The 22,500-nt window shown below is 44.1% G+C and overlaps 1 protein-coding gene across 3 annotated transcripts in view; it reads left to right on the plus strand.

The window, feature by feature from the left end:
• LOC307246567 (copine-8) overlaps nucleotides 1-22,500 on the plus strand; it is a gene marked incomplete at both ends in the record, with an annotated part of 103,056 nt that overhangs the window by 51,478 nt on the left and 29,078 nt on the right. For all 3 annotated transcript variants that reach the window (XM_080022531.1, XM_080022532.1, XM_080022533.1), the window contains 7 exons: nucleotides 8,778-8,841; nucleotides 9,481-9,584; nucleotides 10,617-10,721; nucleotides 16,620-16,661; nucleotides 18,332-18,407; nucleotides 21,603-21,656; nucleotides 22,249-22,310. In XM_080022531.1, the coding sequence (XP_079878657.1) occupies nucleotides 8,778-8,841; nucleotides 9,481-9,584; nucleotides 10,617-10,721; nucleotides 16,620-16,661; nucleotides 18,332-18,407; nucleotides 21,603-21,656; nucleotides 22,249-22,310 (507 nt within the window). The remainder of the gene's footprint in view (nucleotides 1-8,777; nucleotides 8,842-9,480; nucleotides 9,585-10,616; nucleotides 10,722-16,619; nucleotides 16,662-18,331; nucleotides 18,408-21,602; nucleotides 21,657-22,248; nucleotides 22,311-22,500) is intronic.

A 22,500-nucleotide genomic window follows, 5' to 3' on the forward strand; every position in this document is an offset into this window, starting at 1 on the left:
TTGATGCTCAAGGGCACATGACAAGTTATTGAGACATTGACATTTTTTGTTGTGGTAAACCCACCACTGTTGTTGGCTTTTGTTTCAATACATTGTTTGAGATGAGGAAATCGCCATTGCATGCTTCTACTTAAATGCCCTACTTTCATGATATAATATCACTGTTGCGTGAACTTTTTACATTTTCCATAAATTTCACCCGAAAGTCAAATATCCCTTACTTTTTGTGAGTAGTGTATACTGTATATATATATATATATAAAAGATTCCACGCACAGTTAAGTTCATCTGCAAGCAATATCTGGTTGCTAATATGGTGTGTGTGTGTGTGTGTGTGTGTGTGTGTGTGTCTGTGTGTCTGTGTGTGTCTCTGTGTGTCTCTGTGTGTGTGTTTGTGTGTGTGTGTGTGTGTGTGTGTGTGTGTGTGTGTGTGTGTGTGTGTGTGTGTGTGTGTGTGTGTGTGTGTGTGTTTCTGTGTGTCTGTGTGTGTGTCTGTGTCTGTGTCTGTTGCGGTGTTGTTCATTGAGTCAGCCATGATACACACACCGTGTCGTATTTGTTTTTGCTTTTGTTTTTCCTGAAAAGTTGTGTTTCACCATGCTTATACTGCAGCCTTCAGCAGGCAGCCACATTGGGGTAGAAATGTGTCTATTTTGAGCTCTTTCTCCGAATATTTTCCATCGGAAATAGAAGCACTGTCGTCCGTCATTAAAATAACTGTCTGAGGCGGCAACTGCCTGTTGTTCACTTCACTGTCCTGCTGAGGCTGTGTGTGTGTGTGTGTGTGTGTGTGTGTGTGTGTGTGTGTGTGTGTGTGTGTGGGTGTGTGTGTGTGTGTGTGTGTGTGTGTGTGTGTGTGTGTGTGTGTGTGTGTGTGTGTCTGCGATTGTCTGCGTATCAGACTTGATCAGACACACACCTGCAGCCTGGCACAGCAGGGGGCACCTTTAACAACCCTAATGAGTACTTATTACTGTTAATTACATTGTTCAATCAGTCTCGAGAGGGAGAGAGAGAGAGAGAGAGAAAGCGAGAGAGAGAGAGGGAGATTTCCGTGGGGCAAATGGTTGACATGTACAGTAGCCTGCCATGCAATTAAGACTAAAGAAATGTGTGTGTGTTTATAACTGTGTGCTTGTACAGTATCAGCGAGTGTGTCTCTATATATGGCTGAGAGTTAAATTGATATTAGTGGTTCATTATTCCCTAACGAGGTGAAATTAATCGTACGTGTTTCCTTTTTCCTTATTTTAATTTAATTACTTGACAATCATTAGTTGACAGGATATAAATAAGGAAAATAGATAGGTACATGATGTGTTCACAATTATTTTCTTTTTTTTTTTTTTTTACCACACATCTGATTATACGAACATTCAAGTGAGCTCCCATGTGTTCCTGTGGGAAACTTTCAGCTCATGGGCGTCAGTGACCATCAAACAAATTTCACAAAGATGTGTATGTGTGTATAAATATGTGTGTATGTATACATTTGTATATATATATATATATATAAATGTGTGTGTGTGTGTATATTTTTGTGTATATATATATATATTCAAGATTCAAGAGGTTATTTGTCACATACATATACATACGGTCATACATACAGTATATGCAGTAAAATGTCATGAGACCTGGTCAATATATGTATATACACACACATATATACAGTATATATATAAATATAAACAGTTTATATGTGGGTATATATATATATATATGTCTGTGGGTGCAGGGCCGCCTTTCCTGTAGGCGACTGCTGCGCGTCCCCTCGCCAAGGTGTGGTACACTTAAGAGTAACGTTTTGGAGGTTTCAAATTGTGGTCACCCTAATGGAAGTGAAAGCGTGAAAGGACTTTAAAACATTCATATGCACTGTTTACCTGAGGGACTTGCTGCTCCCGGTAGATTAATCTTCAAATCAGCCCTTGTTCCCGGGGGCTGCCGTGACCGCCACTCCCGCAAAACGGAACCTTTCTCCCTCTAATGTGCTGCATATTTAATCAAATACGTGGCACGCTTTTTGACATTCCACTCGAGTGATGCATGAAAAAAATTCCCCCGCTTGTGCTTTGGTTAAATCGACCATCTACTATCTTCTTTTTTTTTTTTTTTTTTTTTTTTTTTTGGAAACTCAACTCCAGCAGAGTGAATACCAACTGGGCTGTTTTGCATGTGATTTGCATGTTATTATCGATAACATTTTTCTGGTTAACTTGTAATAATGACGCTAGCTCCTCCTGAATATTCAGCAAGTCAATTTCTGACAGCCGCTCTTTATGCACAAGCTGTCTCTACCTTTGTCTCCCATTGTCTCTCTTTGTCCCTCTGTCTCTCCATCCCTCTCTCTCTGTTTCTCCCTTCTGTGCCTCTCCGCTCGAGTCCTGTGGAGTCTATTTTATTTTTGTAGTCCGTCATCACAGCAAAGGCTGAAAGAGCTGTATAGAGTTCACGTTTATGGGATGATTGCTACACATCCACCCGGCCTCCAGTCCTCACACAGGCAAAACGCCCAAAAATAACCTGAAACACCACAAAAGGAAATTCAAAAGATGGATTCCACATCAAGGATCCTTTGCATTAGGTGGAGAATGTGCAAAAACATATTTCATTGTATTGTAATATAAATGTTATATAACAACATGATATAACATTATAATATGAATGACAGTAAAATGTATTTATTGTGCACATATACACACATATGGTGCAGATGAATCTTAAATGCTCACCGGTGAGGGAAAACCCCAGAGTCGCGTCAACATTTTATTGAAGAAATCAATGAAAAAAAAGTGCATTTTAATAGGTGACAAAAGCACGCCTGAAAGACAACCCGAAAGGCACCCTTTTGTAAAATACTTGTTAAACTTGATAAATATGGGCTAAGTGGGCTGCAGTTGGACTGTGAAGGAACAGGAATCTGCATACACACACACACACACACACACACACACACACACACACACACACACACACACACACACACACACACACAGTGTAAAAGTGTGTTCTGAAAGCTTTGAATAAGAGGCTGATTGTAAGCGCTGAATGGCGGCACAATGGAAAGTCGCGCTGCGTCTTGTGTGACATGGTTTTGATAGCAGTGTTTCTTTGTGAAGCAGAATGGGGTTAAAGGGGCTGAGGGCAAAAAGTATGGTGTGTGCGTGTGTCAAAGTGCTCCTCCACGGGATAAAAAATAGATTTCCATGGTGCCTGGTGTTCGCCAGGCCCTGAATGATAATTGTTATTTTTGTCAAGTGTCCTATTTTCACAAGGGAAATAATGTCACTGAAGACTCTCTGCGTGTGTTTGCGCGTTCTCATACATTTTGGCAACATGTCTCCGTGTGTGTGTGTGTGTGTGTGTGTGTGTGTGTGTGTGTGTGTGTGTGTGTGTGTGTGTGTGTGTGCGTGTGCGTGTGTACGTGTTTGTGCGCGCGCGCACTTGTTAGGGATGTGCCTCTCCCTTATAAGACGATCTGATACGTTTCGAGAAACATGGGCTACGATACCATTCAAGGAATACCATTCATTTTTAATATGGTGCAATTCGATACGATGCGATGAATCTCGATACAGTTCTTAACATACGTTTACTAAGGTAATTAATTTTCCATTAAAATAAGCCAATTCTATAAAAGTGGCATTGCTCACCGTGGTAAAAAATACCAGGGAATCCCAAGTATTTCCGTCACGTTATGGCATTCATAATAATATCGAGCATATTGAGATTGTGATTCTGATATAGTAATACATAATATAACGTTGTAATGACTCTGGATGCGTTTACTGCGGGCAGTTGACAGGTCTAGGGAGAGGGAATGTGCGCGCGATCTGGTGCGGGGGTGTGCGTGGCGAGTCGGAGAGAGGGAGAGCGCGGAGGGAGGCTTTGGGTCGTTTGGTTGTCGGCTCAACCGTGTAGGCTTTATGGCCAAAACAGAAACCTCGACGGTAAACGAAATCCCCAGGGGCGAGGTCGCAAGGCAACGCACCGCGGCCGCAAATAGCACTATGGGTTGCTTATCACTTGCGCCCGCTAGCTGCGCTGTCCTGGCGTCCGACTCACAAAAGGTATCGCGCTGATGATACGCCAGCGCAAACTGGAGCAATACATTTTGCCGCTGAGTGCAATTTGCTCTGGTTTTGCGTCCGATCGCAATTTTCCATGTGTTGCAAATAAATAATCCATGCGTTGGGGGCACCGACGAGCCCCCGAGGCATCCTGTCATTACGCTTCTGCGCCGCTGCTCTACACTTCCTGAAACAAATGTTGTTAATAAATACAAAACTTTAAATATTTGTATAATTGTAGTTATTTTGATTGAAAGTGTTCAATGAAAATTTGAAATTGTCCGGAAATCCTTAGAGGGGCTGCGCAGGTGCTATGCCAAATCCTGACAGGGGGGTTTAAAGATAAAGCAAATTGTTCGGAGGGGTGGGAATCGCTGGGGAGAGCCCATTACGCCCCAACACGGGCGTTCCTGTGCCGGTGTTTCCCGCGTTTCTATGTCAGACCTGTCTATTTTCTTTCGTTTCCACTTGCGTGAAGCAGGCATTTTAAACCTGACTAAGGGGCCGTCCTGCTCCGCCTCGGGTCAGGGCAGTGGATTGTGTGATGGAGAGGGAGCGATCATCAGTCCACTGCGTGTCTCCAAACAAAATAAATTATTGTTTTTGAAGGTAACACGACTTGTAAGGTTAGATCAGTGAGTCTTCTGCAGCAGTTTAGTTAATACTAAAGTGGAATCAGCAGCAAAGCTTCAGGCGACCGATTGCTGACTTTAGAATCGCGACATCGACCCATTCACTCTCCCATTCGCATCTTTAACGTTAAAACCGGTTTACGATTGGTGTCGGTGAATCGTCACACCCTGAGTGTGTTGTGTGTGTGTGTGTGTGTGTGTGTGTGTGTGTGTGTGTGTGTGTGTGTGTGTGAGAGACACAGCAGCCCAAAGGTGGCCCAGGCTTAATTACCCATCTCTCTCCAGACGCTGATTGCAAATCCAAGTGTCTTGATTAGAGGATTCACGGTTTTCCCACAGAGAGAGAGAGAGAGAGTAAAAGAGAGAGAGAAGGAAATGGAGAAAAGGGGGGCTGAGGGGGGAAAAGAGAAGAGGAAATGGGGTTGAATAGCATGAGACCGTGCAGTATTATTATGTGTGTGTATCTATCTGTCCATCTATCTATCTATCTGTCTGTCTGTCTGTCAGTCTGTCTGTCCGTCCGTCCGTCCGTCCGTCCGTCTATCCATCTATCTATCTATCTGTCTATCTGTCTGTCTGTCTGTGTCTCTGTCTATCTATCTATCTATCTATCTATATATCTATCTGTCTATCTGTCTATCTATGTACAGTATCTGTCTACCTATTTATCTATCTATCTATCTATCTTTCTATCTACCTGTCTATGTCTCTGTCTGTCTGTCTGTCTGTCTGTCTGTCTGTCTATCCATCTATCTGTCTATCTTTATATCCATCTATCTATCTATCTTTATATCTATCTATCTATCTACAGTATTTCTCTGTTGATCACAGGCACTTTGCACTTTGTGTATAGTTGGAAAGTTGTGCTCTTCATTATGTTATTACAAGCAAAAACATTCCATTAATACGAGTCAATCAAACAGCCATGTTATAGTGTGAAACGATCCTGTGATTTCATTATAACAATATATTTTACATTGGAAACTGATAATCATTCCGATAATATAAAATAACAAAATTGTCAGGTTAGGACGTGAAAATGTTGTGAATAAGGTGACTTTTTGCGTTAATGCATGATAAGGAAATTCTCGTGTCGCCACTCACTACAGCCCAGTGGATTGCACGTACAGTATTTTGGTGAAAATGGGAATTTCATGGGAGTCCCCAAAGTCGTCCTCAAAGTTATCAGTGAGTTTGATCCATATATAAGAGTATGGCGACGTCGACGTCAGCCTCTTTGAGCCTCATATTGGACCAGTCTTGGCATCAGTATTGGTATTGATCCTCACTGTATATATCCATAATTGTCCGACATCATCTTGCTCTTGTGTTTTTATGGCTTGTTCCAAGGTGCAAAACCTCGTACTGTGTACATTGTACCGGTGTTTGATTTCGCTGTTCGGCCGCAGAGATTGAGACGTAAACGTTGCAGCAGCAAGTGTTGCCCTTCAGTCTCACACACAGTCTGGGATCATGTGTGTGTGTGTGTGTGTGAGCGCCATGCTTGTCAGACACACTGCGCGATACATTATTCAATCCGCGCATACACCACCGCCGCCCCTGAGTAACGTCTTGAGGCGTCGCTCTGAAAAACGGATGGGGTGAGAGGGAGAGAGGGAGAGAGAGAGAGAGAGAGAGAGAGAGAGAGCGAGCGAGAGAGAGAGAGAGAGAGAGAGGAAATAATGAGCGGAGGAATAGCATTCAATATCCCCCCGTGGAGTCCCCGGCCTGTTAGAGTTGTCATAGTGACAACGATTCTTGGCTCTCATCCGGCATTCTTCCATTTTCCCATCTTGGTGTGTGTGTGTGTGTGTGTGTGTGTGTGTGTGTGTGTGTGTGTGTGTGTGTGTGTGTGTGTGTGTGTGTGTGTGTGTGTGTGTGTGTGTGTGTGTGTGTGGTTGTGCGCGTGTGCGTCACGAGGGTTTTACTTTAACATTTTGTCCGTGCGTCGCTGTCAAAGTCCTAATTGACAAGGGAGGAAGGAAAAGGAATGTGGAGACAGTGGGGCAAGTAGAAAAGTTTCATGCAGTCTTAAGACCCTCTTTCAAGGTTTGAGTCCGTTCGGATAAAACTCCGCCGGCAAAGAGATGAAAAAGAGGGTTTGAGCGTTTACACTCGGCTGGAACGCAAGCCTGGATTCAAAGACCTCGGGCCCACACCGCAAACCCAGGACTCTGGAAATCTGCGGTCAGACGTGGTCCATTCTGTGTGAAAGGGTTTCCGATTTCTGGCGTTTTATTTCCAGACCCCTAGTCCATCTTGTGTTAATCCTTTGGCGGCGCATTATTTATTTATTTATTTATATTGGTTCATGATTCACAGAATAGGCTTTAACTTTAACTTTAACTTTAACTTTAGCCTGGATTGGTCAGGACTCCCGGGCCCAATATTCACTTTTACGATCCAAGCAGTGTTAATGAGCGGCCCTGCCTCTCTCTCTCTCTCTCTCTCTCTCTCTCTCTCTCTCTCTCTCTCTCTCTCTCTCTCTCTCGCTCTCTCTCTCTCCGCTCTCACTTATTTTTCACTTTCCAAGTGTCTCACGCCCTTGCCCTTAAATGCCAATATCTCGCACTTTCTCCCTCTGTCACACACACACACACACACACACACACACACGCGCGCACGCACGCATACAGAATCAGATACCGCGCCCCCCGCCCGCCGTCACGTAGGGAACACAGGAATGACAAGAAGACGACAAAAAGACAAAGAAATCTATTCACCCCCGTATGCTAACGCACTCCTGCTGTTTCTGCTTCCGTCTCTGGGTTTTTTGAGGGAGCGCGTTGCTTCTGCGACTCCGAAATAGCTTTCTGCAGCTTTGAATGCGACGCAGCCACACAAAAGGAGGCTCGGGGATCTATTTCGTTTTGCTACGTCCGCCATCCCCCAAGCCCCTCCCCCCTGTGGTGCCCCTGTCTTGCGCTGAAAGGGCTCCCGAATGACGGTATCGCAAGGGTCCCTGACCCCAATCCCTGGCTGTCTAAATGACTGCCTGAGTGGGTTTTTGCCAGGTGGGTCCCGGGTCTCGCTCCGTCAGATCTCTCCTCCTCCGCCTCTTGAGGGGATTAAACAAAAATATGACATCTCACTCGCTCAGCCCTGTTCGCACTCCTGTTTTATGTTATTGTTGTGCAGTGCTTGTCAACTCGCCTCAAATAGGCGGATGTTATAGTTTGTTTGTTTTTTTTTTTGATATTTTACGGAGGAAGACATTTCCTCAGGGGATCTCGTTTTCGTACACTAACCGGGAAGGTAAACCAGGAAACCTTCCATGAACAGACTGCGTAATTTGTGAACCTCTCTGTCTGAGTGGTGCCAGAACGAATGCCTTCATATTATGTTTTTACGCGGCGGTGTTTACTTCGAGGTTTAAGTTCCTGCACGGAAGCACACCCATGTACACACACACACACACACACACACACACACACACACACAAACATACACACACACAAACATACACTTATTAGTTGATCTCAGCCTTATTGAGAACACAGTTCTCCGTGGTATTCAGACACAAATTAGGGCGAACACATCACCATGGCCCGTTTACCTCCAGACACTTTCAGACGAACCGTCAAATCAGAACGGATTCACATACTCCAGCACGCCTGAAATGAACACCAACACCAACCACATGCAGGCTCCGACACAAACACATAGACTCACCGCAGCACTTGCTTGTACCCGACAGGGGTTTGAGATGCAGACGATAAGGGAACAACGACCACGACGGGGAAATCCGGAAAAAGCAAGAAAGAAAAACAAAAGGCCCAAAGAGGTCCACACTGGTCCACCTGGTCGTGGTGCTCACTTTGGATTGCACTGCTGTCGTCGAGATTGTCCGACTGTGCATGACGCAGAATCACCCCGTTGATGCCCGCGGGGACCTTTGTCCTCCGCGTTCAACCCATCCTAACTGTTTAGGAGCGGCCACAGCACGGCGCCTGGAGACAAATTCCGGCTTTGGGCCAGCGGCTTGCTCAAGGGCATCGGCGGGAGGGTGCAACCCGAGCGTCTTGCTGTGAGGCAACACAGCGCTGACCACGTGTTTGTCTTCCTTCCACAGGGGGATCCCAGGGAAGAAATGCGGGACCATCATTGTGAACGCTGAGGAGCTCAGCAATTGCAGGGTGATGCATCCACCCATCCGTCCATCCACCCGTCCATCCACCCACCCACCCACCCATCCATCTCTCGCTCTACCTCACTCTTCTACGACTACTCTGCCTCTACAGTACCTCCTTCTACAGTACTCTACCCCTACTCTACCTCACTCTTCTACATCTACTTTGCCTCTACAGTACCTCTGCCCTTACAGTACCTCCACCTTTACGCTACCTCCTTCTACAGTACTCTACCCCTACTCTGCCTCTACCTCTACTCCGCTCCCCCATCTACTCTACCTCCCACTTCTCTACCTCTACCTCCACCACTACTCTACATCCCTCTACAGTGCTCCACCTATACCTCTACTCTACGTCCCGCTGCCATACCTGCCTCCACTCTACCTCTAATCTATAGAGATCTGATGGGGGAATTAAAAACATTTTTTGGAACATCCTGACGAAAATAGATAAGTGATATGATTTGATTGTGTAATTCGCTATCAATACGTGACGTCGGTTGACGAGGCTACGTCGGTCATTGTCTTTGATTGTAAAATAATAATAATAATAATATCATTTGTAGTGAGACAGAGTTCTGAGCGATGGATCGGATGGATGCTTGTACCTTGACGCCCCGTTCCCCGGTGTGTCCCTCTCCTGTAGGAATCTGTAATGATGCAGTTCTGTGGGAACAAACTCGACAAGAAGGACTTCTTCGGAAAGTCCGACCCGTTCCTGGTCTTCTACCGGAGCAACGAGGACGGCACGTGAGTGTCACGTCTTGTTCCATACCGGCCCACCCCCTCCACCTCTTCTCTTCTGTTTTGGTTCCAGCCATCCCTCCCAAGGGAATTTGTTTTTGATATGGATGTTTTTGGCTAAATATGGCCGTTTTATTGATATAAACCCATCTATTGCAACTCATTTTGTCCAAGCACCTTCTGTGTTTCTACTGTTTTGGGCGGGGGTCTCCGCGCGCCATTAACTTCCGTTGCTTTGGCAAACCCCAATATCTCCTCTCTCTCTACACCATTCTCTATAATACAGAAATGGATATCGAAACAGGTCAAATATCCAAGGCGATTGTATCACAGAAAAAGGCAACAACGGCAACAATGTAGGCTGGAGCTGATCGATAATGGCACGATTTTTCACTCTAAAAATAAGTAGCATCCAGCTGGCTGACCTCATTTGTTCAGCGTCACAAAGACGCAAATTGAATGATATGTTTATGAAATGGGGAAAAAAAGGAACATATAGATAGATATAGTTCTACAAAACATACATGCATACTAGTTTAAGGTAAGTTGCCACGTTTTGGGTGGATATGCTCCACGCTTCTTAGTTGTTCCTCTACACTTGTGGACATATCTACTCCCAGGTTTACGTGAGTGGGTGTAGTTAGTGGTGGTAAGATGTGTGCGTATGTATTTCGTTGTGTGTGGGGGCGTAGATCACCACCGCGTAGATCACCACCGCCCATGACACGAAATGTCATGGGCGGTGGGGCCGACGGTGTCAAAGTCCACCGTTAGAAACAGTTTGGGAGCAGCCTGCTTGTTAATTACGTGAAGATGTTGTGAATTATATAGAGGTGCGAATATTAGCAGTGTCCTTACCAACGCTCTTACCGTCCCTCTTACTCTGTGTGTGTGTGTGTGTGTGTGTGTGTGTGTGTGTGTGTGTGTGTGTGTGTGTGTGTGTGTGTGTGTGTGTGTGTGTGTGTGTGTGTGTGTGTGTGTGTGCTCGTGCGTGTGCTCGTGCGCGTGCGTGTGTGTGTGTGTTCGTGTTCTCTCCAGCTTTACCATCTGCCATAAAACAGAAGTGGTGAAGTACACATTAAATCCCGTGTGGCAGGCGTTCAAGATCCCAGTGAGGGCCCTCTGCAACGGAGATTACGACAGGTCAGTCGGTTTCCATACCTTGGATTGCCTCGCCCGAAGCGGCTTTTTTTTTTTTTTTTTTTAATGTCAGGATTAGAATTTCTGAGCACGCTGGCGGCACGAGGGAGCGCTGAACGTGTTTTTTTTTCGAATTTATATCTGCAGCTGCTCATTGAGAACGACCGGTGAACTTCTTGGATATCCTGTGCACATGTGCTCTTGATGGACGGTTTAGAATTTGGGACAGGTACTCAATTCACACCTATTCAGGGCCGTTTTACCGTTAATTGTCTCACAAATAATTGTGATTAACAATTGAATCTTCTTTTTGATTCATTTTATGCCACTATCAAAATATGAGCCAGTTATAGTGTAACAATATACATCCACCTTATGAAGAACAGACATTTCACATTGAACTTAGAACATAAAAATATGGGTAGACAGATCATTTTCCCCATTTTAACTGGTGGAAATGCACCTTATTTACATTCCAGTTATTGCGACAACAATAACTTTGACTTACAATTCCCCCGTAGATTTTGATGGGAACCTTGTTTTGTAGAGGTGTTTATCATTGTCAGTCTTTTGCATTTTACAACATTATCGCTACCTGCTCGGATAATTGGGACCAGGAAATGATGTACTAATTCTCTGCTACTCATCTACTGATACCAGAGACAAACGCTGAACTGATCAGTCACCACACCACACCACCCAGAATAGCTGTTCAATAGTGGAGAATGCATCCAGATCAGATCTACAGATCCATCGTGTCAGATATCAGATATCCATGCTCAGCCATTGTCATTGATTAGGTGTTCTGTATCAGGGTCATTTCCTGTGCATATTGGCAGAAATAAGATCATAGTTGTGAAACAAAAGCCCGAGAACAATAGCTGGGGCAGTCCCACAACCTGGTATTGTTGTTTGTTCTATAAAAAGTCTCACTCACTCACACACACACACACACACACACACACACACACACACACACACACACACACACACACACACACACACACACACACACACACACACACACACACTTTAACTTCCTCTATGTACTCAAAGTCCCTTTCGGTTTGCCAGGTGAATTTCACTTGTAAATAATTCATGACACTCAGTTCAGGTAGTTTTCGAGATGGATTGTTAAACAAATATGGCACCTGCAGCATTTTGGCACCCTCAAAAAATTGGTGCTCTAGCAGATCGCACAACATTTTGCCGCCGGAACACATTTGGACTCATATTCAGTTAATCCAGATCTCATAGTTAACACGATGCCACTTGTATTATATAGGTTCAATATTTACATTATTACATTACAATACAACCGCACATGACATGAAAACCAGATTTCTGAACAGTGGAGGAGGTGAACATGCTCCAGCCCTGTATCAGGCGATTATGAGCTGCTCCCCCTCATGGCCATAACCGATTGTTGCGTTGAAGAGAATTATTGTGATCATCGATAGAAGTGTGAAAACCATGCATGTATTTTTAATATCGATCCATAGATGTATTATCATTCCACCCCTGCTAATAGTTTGCCAACGCTGTTGAATAGTGTAATATTATATCATGAGTGAACTAGTGCTGCTGCTGCTACTACTAATCCTAATACTACTACTTTTCTACTAGCCTGAACACAAACACAGCCAAACACAACAGCTTGCTAAATAAAGTCTTTCCTTTCTCTGTTGACGTTGGCCCTGATTCCCAGCATGCGCATTATGTGTTCTTAATTATTAGTGTGCAACACAATGGAGGCGCTGCATGACACGATGGATTAGGTACTTCATTAGATGCTCCGTCATTTTTGCGGAGATAAACCTGTGTCAGAATATCATTAACGGATAAAGTTAAAACCAGCTGGGCAGGAGGTGGAGAAATGGGAAACCACAATGACACAATGGATGTCAAGCAAGTTGTGTGTGTGTGTGTGTGTGTGTGTGTGTGTGTGTGTGTGTGTGTGTGTGTGTGTGTGTGTGTGTGTGTGTGTGTGTGTGTGTGTGTGTGTGTGTGTGTGTTGCTGTGTGGCTGTGTGTGTGTTGCTGTGTGGCTGTGTGTGTGTGTGTGTGTGTGTGTGTGTGTGTGTGTGTGTGTGTGTGTGTGTGTGTGTGGCTGTGGCTGTGTGTGTGTTGCTGTGTGTGCGCGTGTTTGCTTTGGAAACAAACATATCTCCCGTGGCGATGGTGCGTTTGCGTCCTCATTGTTTTTTATCTTAACACAGGTCTGCCCAGAGAGGCAGACATTGGGGATTAGCCTAATTTATCAAGGTACCAGACAGACATATTGAATTGGAGTCAGGTCTTATCTCATCAGTGGCTGACTCGGTGCATGGCCACTGGTCATCTCAGTGACACAAACACACATATACACGAACACACACACTTACACACACACACACACACACACACACACACAAATAAACAGACTTTGGACCTGCAGCTAGTCAGTTTAGGCTGCTTACTTGAGCCGCTTTACACTGTATCCGACAAATGACAAGAACTGACCGGGAGTTATTTATGTCTTGTGGAAAAAAAGCTCTGACCCTCTGTGAGAGATTTTTGTGATAGGATAATGATGGTTATTAAAATTGACCTATTATGCTCCTTTTTACACATGGACCAAAGGCCCATCGGAGACCCAAATGTATGTGCACAAGCACTGAAAAAGTTAGTTTTTCATAATAGGTCATTAACGTTGGTTATCCCCATATTTACTATTAATAAATGTCTTTATATTGATGAATTGTGTGAATTTTAGGACTGGATCTCACGATTTGCTTAGATTTTCAATAAAAAGGGTCACGATTTGATCCAACATTCAAATTCAATAATAATAATAATTCAATAATTCCATATTGATATATTGCCATTTTATACACAGTTTAAGAATAAAATATTTCAATCAATTTGTGGCTATGGTAGTATTTAAGATAAGATAAGCTAATATAAAAGGTATAAGAGTAGGCCACTCCACCTGAATCTGTATTTTAGACTGTGTATTACAGGGAGCGTAGGCTCAATCCTCGGCCTGGGCTCACAAATGTTTACGAAAATGCCTCAACGGCACAACTCTGTACAGTCATCGTATCATTCCGGCCCCATGTTAGATTAAGGGTTTTGATTGGCCGGACCGCGGCCAGGTCGGGTGGAGATCTGTCTGAATGGAAGGGTGGCTAGACGCATTCTGCTAGAGAAAATAAAACATGAGCTGCAGATTCGTCTGGTTCCCAGGCCTTACATGGACATCATCAGTGAAAAAAATCAAAAGTCACTCATAAGGAATACGCTTATATTTAGGCTCATGATATTTGTGTGCTTAGACACACACACACACACACACACACACACACACACACACACACACACACACACACACACACACACACACACACACACACAGTCCACACTCCTAGTTCCCTGTATATCTTTTTTCACATTGACATGAGTGATGTGTTGGATGACGCCATTAATTCAACCTTTTATCGAGTAATCTCCAATACACTCAAACTGTCACCCTATCCTCTGCCGGAAACACACACACACACACACACACACACACACACACACACACACACACACACACACACACACACACACACAAACAAAGACACAGAAAAATGTAAGCATAGAGTATAGAAATACACACACACATATACGTTCTGTTGGTTCCTTCCATGCCTGAATTTCGAATAATGTCAAACCGCCAAAAATGTTTTTATTTATATTAATGTCATTAATATTATATATTTTTTTATTATTATAGAATTATAGAATTTGTATCCAGGAGTGTCATGCAAGCCTAAATTCCGGGGCTCTCTATTTTCTCACGTCACTGCAACATGGTGGTGCGTTAAGCGCAAACAGCGTTCCCTTTGCAAATATTATTATTTCTTTTAACTTGTACAATGTGGTTTTGAGCTACAGTGCAGCAGGAAAAAAATACAACAATTGGGGGTGCATGCGTGATGCACGTTTCAATTTCAAAATCCCTAACTTCTCTTGTTTCACTTATTTCCAATCAAAGACTGGAGAAATGTCGACTTTCCCTCTCTGTCATGTCTGACTGGTCTTTTACGCACGGAGAAGTGGGGTTGACCGCGGGTCAGCGCTCTCGGCATCATGGTGGCGGCACCGTTAACGGTGAACAACGTTCCCGTTGTATAGATAGGTATTTATTTTAACGGGTGTAACGTGGTTTTTGAACTACTTTTAAAGCCCAAAGTCACGTCAAATAAGTGGACTTGGCAAGTCTGGTGCGTACCTCCGTATTGTTAACTTACAGTGGTAAATAGTCTAAAGACACTATGGTGTACAAGGGGAGATAGTATGTTTTACCTTTCAGTCTTTCTTTAAAAGGTGTAACGGTTTATACACATTGTTCCAGGTTTAATTGTCTTACAAAACCGAAGAATTCGACAGGCAGGGAGGGATAGCTTAAAAAGCTTAAAAAGTTTAAAAGCAAAGCGTTTTTAAATTTCCTCAAAGTATTCACTGATGTTTTCTCATGAATAGGAATTAGAGAAAACAAATAACTTGATGTTATTATTAGGGGCGGGAGAGGGCATGTGGGCGCCAAAGCCTCTTAATTAACCTCATGCTAATTAGACTTTCGGCTCGTTGCATGTTTAGTTGTTTGCAGTAATCTTTATCCGTCTTGCACATTTCATTCTTAAAAGTGTCGGAATATGAATTCCACCAAGAACAGAGACGATGCAAACACAAACTTGGAAATGTTTCAAAGGAATACAGTTATTATTAAAAAAAAAATATATATATATATATATATATATATATATATATATATATATATATATATATGATAATTCTCTTTTTTCCCTCCCTTTTGCTGGCGTCAAGGTATTACAAAAGCTTAATTAAATTAACTGCCAGGGAATTACTTTATAAAAAAAACGCCAAATGGGTTTTCCGTCCCAGAGAATCCCGCTCCGCCTCGCTCCACCTCATCTGTCTTCAGTTTTGTCGTTTATTCTCTCATCGTCTCATACCTTTTTTCTCATTGCCGTGCTTTCTCTATCCCTGGCATTGCTCTCCGTTGGAGTGCCTTTATCGCTCGTTTTTAATTCAAATGATTTCCCTCTCTTTCTCCGTCTCCCTCCCTCCCTCCCTCCCTCCCTCGTCGGTCTCTTATCTCCCCCCACCCCGCCTTCTCTGGTAAAAGAAACGATCCCGTGGTCGAAGACAGACATGGGCGGATGGATTGATAAGGCGGCAGGCGGCGTATCTGCCACTCGAAGACTTCTCCGCCGTGGCGCTCTCTCTCCGCTCCTCCACCTGTGAGAGCGGCGATAGGATGCAGAAATAGATGCGTTCAGAGATCAGGGGGAAAGCATTACCACGGGCACCGACAGCTGCCCGCCTCGAATGGAGGGACGCCCGAGAATGAATTTCCCCCTCCGTACGGCGCCACGCTGACAAGGAGGGAGAGCGCGTGCGGGCGAGGCTGGAACCAAAATAAAATCTTGACCCTATTACCTTTTAATATCATAACATGTTATACATCACAACGATATATTTATATACATACGTAAACAAGTCAATATGATTGTGACGTGTAGAAGGGGGGATAATATTGATTCACCTTTCTACGTGTTTAAGTTTGGATGGTTTGAGGTTTTTTCTGAAAATCAAAAAAGAAACACAACATAAAAAGCCTGCTGTACTGTCTTAAAGTAGCCTTTAATAATAATACGTGTCAGCCCTCAACTGGCCCTGCCTTTAGAAAACCTGAGGGAAAACTGGAGATGGAAATAAATAGAGATATTTGTTTTCAACTCGATCCTGTGCCCTTGGTAGAGAAATAATTTCTCGTATTGTCCATTGTCCGTTTCTTTTGTTTGTTTCTTCTTTTTTTTTAACGTACGGTATGGTGTGCCTTTCTCAACAGAGCGATCAAGATCGAGGTGTACGATTGGGACAGAGACGGCGGGTAAGTCTCGCGCCCGCGTCCAACTCTGAGGCCGCGTCCACACTGCGCGCCTTAGTGCTCAGTTGGGATTTGCTGCTCAGGTCCCGTTGTTTTGTCCGGCTCTTCACATTATTTTTTTTAAACGCGGCCGATATCAGCTTCCGGTGCGAGCGGGGTCGCGGTCCCGGAGCGCCGTGGATGAGGGCGCACGCAGCGCGTGCCGTCGCACGGCGGGACCGGCACGGGGCCGCGTACCTCGTCTCAAGGTTGCGGGTGAAATCTTAAAATCCAGACTTTTTTTTTGTTTCGTTAAACAAGAAATTTAGTCAGATAAAGTAGATCGAAAATAAAAACACAGTGCGTGTAAATTGCGCCCCGATCGCTCCCTCGGAGGACGCACGCGCACACACACACACACACACACACACACACACACAAACACACTATTTTAGATCCGGTGTGCTATTCATCAAACGTGCGAGTGTGGGTGCTCCCTCGCCGGTTCGGTCTATTTATCTATTTATTATTTATCTATTTATTATTTATAAATGTATTCTTTATTGTCCCTCCCCGCACCATACAGCACAGCGAGCGCTCACGGTGCCGGTGGGGAGGCCACAGTGGGGGGCGGCCGCGGTGCGCCTCGCTCTGCCTGCCGGTCCCCAAGTTGGCGGCGGAATTCCGAGTTTATTTTCGAAACACGGGGTACTTTTTTGCTCGGATCCGCTCCGTGATCGACTGCTCAGGCCAAGGTCGCATTGCAAAGCGTCAGACCTGCATCCGATTTAGCGCCACCTATGAAAGTGGCCCAATTTCCGAATTGAAAAGTTCGGATTCCATTCCGTTTGCGCTGCTCACATTGTCATGAACAGGAAACAGATCTGAGTCACGGACCAGCAAGAAAGTGGGATTTTGGACACTTTAGCCGGCAGTGGGAACGTAGCCTTGGTAAGCCGTTGAAACGACAGTCATCTAAATAAAGCTTATGACTGAAGAAGCTGTCCACAAACACTGTATATTTCTCCCTTTGAATAATTAGGCAATTCAAAGGAAAAAATAAATACCAATGTCTATATGTATTTTTCTTCCATTTTTGTACTTTCACTTATTCCATTGAACTAACCCTAATCTATGCTTCCGGAATTTAAACCTTATCAAGTTAGCCTGTAGTTAACCTACTTTGAGGTCTTACTCTTCATAATTAAACATCTTTCTACTGAGTGGGTACGGTGGCTTACCATGTTTAAGATATTATTAAGATGAAGTCATTTTGCTTTTGCTATTTTCCACATTAGGGCCATTCATATTCGTCATTAATATTGCTATACCCGGATGTGTGAAATAGCTCATGATTGTTGGAGAAATTATTCTATTGATAATCAGTCTCCGTTCTTCTTTTTATTTGAACAGATTTTTATTCCCTTCTTTCAGTTTTTTTGGTAACTCGGTTTCCCTGGTGCCGTTGAGGTGCGACTGGAAAGGCTATTTTCTGCGCTGGATGGGGTGGCCTCTCTAAAAATCCAACAAGCAAAACGGTCCTTGGTAGCGGGACGTAATGATGGAATACTGCACCGGGGTTGCGGCTCTTTACTCTGTCGCGCTAATATCGTTTCCCTCTTCTCTTCTTTTTCTCTCTCTCTCTCTCTCTCTCTCTCGCTCTCTCTCCGTACATCTCCTGTTTTTTTTTTCAGCCACGACTTCATCGGGGAGTTCAGCACCAGCTACAGGGAGCTTTCCAGAGGGCAGAGCCAGTTTAACGTCTATGAGGTGAGGCACTAAGCTTCCGCCTATAATCCTCTGACCGTGGCCACGCCAAATCCAGACAGGTTTTCACACAGGGTAGTCCATAATATTATATTGTTATTATTATTTAACCGAGCAGCTTCACGTTCCACCTCCAACGTGCGTCGGCCATTTTCCAAGCACTTTGTTGACGAGTGCAGCTCTCAAAATGTGCTTAGTCCCGAGTTGTTTGGACGGATGACCCGGCGCTGAGCTTTGCACGCCATCTTGAATGTTTTGGCTTCAGCAAAAAAGTAAAAGTAGAAGCAGATCAGGCACAGAAGAGATATCAAATAAATAAATTGAACTGTAAAAAGAGAGAAAAGTTAAAGAACAAGGACAACGCAGTAGAATATGTGGACCAGCGGGTGTGGGTGAGACCCGGGGCTCATCACCGTTTTGGGTGCTGCGTGACGTATGTTTCGGTGACGCCTTCCCTGTCTGCACTACAAGACAAAACCGCTGTTTTCAAACGTGTCCACCTCAGAGGGCCGACACAAGGAAAATTGGATTATTGTAGACATTCGCCTAAAATCGTGATACTCTTAAACGTAAAAAAATCGTTATAGCTTTTCGATCCATGTTGGAAAATACTGAAGCTTCACTGGGAAATAATGCTTTCCAAGCGGGGGAATCCGACTCAATGTACCCGGGGGCCACTGCTCAGGCTGTGCTCTCCTGGCCAGGGGCACACTGAACATCAGTGTTTTTGATTTTTCCGTGTTTTTTTTGCACCGTGCCGGAGCGAAGTTCCGAATTATATTTAGAAAAAGTCTTTGTGATTTTCAATTCAATTCTGTTTTGTAGTGGGAAAACTCCATGTAAAATTGCGTGATTTCCAAATTAATTTGCGGGCCAGATTCATCAATATAATTACAATTATGAACATGCAGCGGGCCGCATTCAAAGTTCTGGCGGGGCCGAACGCGGCCCCTGGTCTGGTAGTTTGAGGCCCCTGCCCTACAATGAGATGCAGGCGCGGCAGCTGCAGAGCCTGACATGCAGACGGTGGAGGTTCAAGTACATGCAGGCAGCTCTTGGGCTTTATAACCTGAGGCTTGAAACCTGTCTCTCCTGGCAGAAAGGGATTTGTCCAACCACCAGTGTCGCCACTGCCACCCTACACGCACGCACGCACGCACACACACACACAGCACACAAGCAGCATGGCCGGACACTCACACACTCCTGCTGGGCAGGTACCTATTAAGGAGCCACATCTGGTTCGAGCAGGAAGGACACCTTTGCTTCCTTGTGCTGGATAAAATGACGGTAAACCGAAAATATCCGTTTCTGTGGCGCGCACCTCCTCGCCCTCCTACTGACGCGCATGATTGATGGGAGGCTAATCTTCTCCTGGGAAAAGAGTCAACACTTCTTGATTAACAGAGCACCACATAGAGGGGTGAGAGGCAGGGGAGACTGTCATTTCAAACCGCAGCTGTTTACCTAATAACTTACCTGCGCGCTCGCACGCACACACACACACACACACACACACACACACACACACACACACACACACACACACACACACACACAAAACGCACGTGCACATGTGGGTGTTCTTTTTAAACTTCGAATTATGCATTTGCCGTCGGAATGAGGGCTGTGAGATCGCCGTCACGTTCCTGTCAGCACCACTTCATTACACACCAAATTAAAGCCGCTCAGCATTTCGTGTGTCTTTAAGAAGGATCTACGTGGACTACCTGCCCCCACCCTCCTCCCACCACCACTCTTTCATTCACTATCAAACTCAAAAGTCTACAAACAGTGAACACGGCATTTCAACACCTTCTGCAACTTTTTTGGGGGGGGGGGGGATTATCAATATTATTTGTTCTTTGGTTTTATCCCTAATACTCCCAAACATGCCCAGAACTGAGACGGCATGGTCTTGCCCTATTTGATATCCATGAGATGTCCTGTGAGTGACGGGTACAAACTTGAAAGAAATCTCAGATCAGTCGGTGGGTGTGGCTTCCTGGTGCGGGCGTGGCTTTGCAATGTGGTGCTGTGATCTGATTGGCTGGATGAGCCAGTAAAAGTAGAAATACCAATTTCTACCTTTTTAACATAAGTTATTTTTTCCAAAGGGAAGAGACGAAACATAATGCATGATGGGGTAGTGTGAAGTGGTTGGTTAAAATATTGTTGTTTTTTGTTTTCGCCTCACTTTAAATCGTCCTGCTCACACATCGTCAATATTCAAAGTTGTCGCCGGCTGCAAGCGTTGGATTTAATTTCCAGATTTGACTTTGAGTCCGTCCCTGTGATGGCACCTTTATTTTTATTAGGCCATGCTCAACCTTTTGTCTTCAAAACGTGTGTGTGTGTGTGTGTGTGCGTGCATGTGCGTGTGCGTGTACGTGCGTGTGTGTGTGTGTGTGTGTTCATGTTTTTACAACCAACAGTCAACGGCTGCGTCTCACCTCCAGCGCGTCCTTGCAGGGACGTTATTTCAGTGCGGGGTGAAGAGCAGTTGCTCATAAACCCAGACAGGTTGCGTTGTGCTTCCCTGAGGTCTTGTCTGCGGTGGGTCATCGGAGGAGGAAATTCATATTCATTAAACAAACTTAGTGAGAGAGTGAGAAATAAATTAATTAACGTCCCGGAGTGAATATAGTGTTTGACTCTCATACTGTATCTGAGCTATGGGGATCAATACAGGACTTATCTTACGTATCTTATCTTATCTTATCTTATGTTATTTATCTCATCTAATCTTATTTTATCTTATTTTATCTTATTTTATTTTAACTTATTTCATCTTATCTTATCTTATCTTATCAATGCGTTATTGACAAAGCAGAACCTGGTTTGCTCATAACAGGTAACAGCCTTGGAATGAAATTGAACATGATTTCCTGAAAACACCTGATGCTGAAAGGCTGCTGAGTGCTCCTGCTATGCACTTGTTTGCCAGTAAAAACACTCCACATTGCAGTCATGAGGCAGTAAAACTACTGCAAGAAACTGACCTTGCCAACCAAAACTTGTGTTGACTGGTTTGACTGGTTTGACAGATTTTTCCTGCTGGTCCACAGATGGAAACACAGGCACCGTCATGGTGTTCTTACAACCTGCCCCAAGGACATAAGCACTAAACAGTAAATACGTATTATTATTTGGAATAATGAAGGATTTTTGATGTTGTTTTTTAATTTTTATTCCCAGGTGGTGAATCCAAAGAAAAAAGGAAAAAAGAAAAAGTACCTCAACTCTGGAACGGTATGTCCAACTTAACGAAAACATTTTGAGCAATCGTACAGTACACGTTGTTTCCACTCAGACTGCATCAAACTCAAAATCCTATGTGGCTAAAAATGGATATATATATATATATTTATTTATTTATTTTTGTTCATTAAAAATTATCAAACAAAACTACAAAATTAAGCAAATATCTAAAGTCAGAAATATCAGTGTTTATAGTGGTCGAATACCACCAATAACGTGAACTGACTTGAGGAGGGAGCGATATGACGTAGCATTAATCGTTAAAATTCAGAATGCAAAAATTCCACTCGATTTGGACAATCTGAAACCTCCGGGCTTAGAGGCTCTTCTTAAAAATGTATAAAAATACTATTTCCTGAATAATTTATCTCTCACCACTGTGTTGCCTGTATTTAAGTTGTCAAATGTGTGTCGCTTTGCTGAGCTTGGTTCCAAATCCAAGTGCTTCATGAAAAAAATACAGGGCATTTGTTTTCAAAACCCAGACAAAAACAAACAAACAACAACAAAAAAACAACAACAGGGGAATGTTAGGTCATTGTCACTGGAAAACAAGTGACGCTCTTGCCCTCCTCGCTGCCAGGTAACGCTGCTGTCATTCCTGGTGGATAACGAAGTCACCTTCCTGGACTACATCAAAGGAGGGTGGGTCGCCGCCGCCGCCGCCGCACTCAGCGCCCGCCGCGTTTGAGATATGGGGGTTGTGGTCCTTCAGTGGGACGTGACGGGCTGAGTGCACTAATCACTGCCGGCGTTCTCACCCCATCACTAGTCAAGCGTCTTCAATTCGCCAAAGATAATGATCCCTGGGTGTGAATGAATCGTATGGAAAAGT

This window comes from Zeus faber, assembly GCF_960531495.2.
Source record: "Zeus faber genome assembly, chromosome: 21".
NCBI classification, from domain to species: Eukaryota; Metazoa; Chordata; class Actinopteri; order Zeiformes; family Zeidae; genus Zeus; species Zeus faber.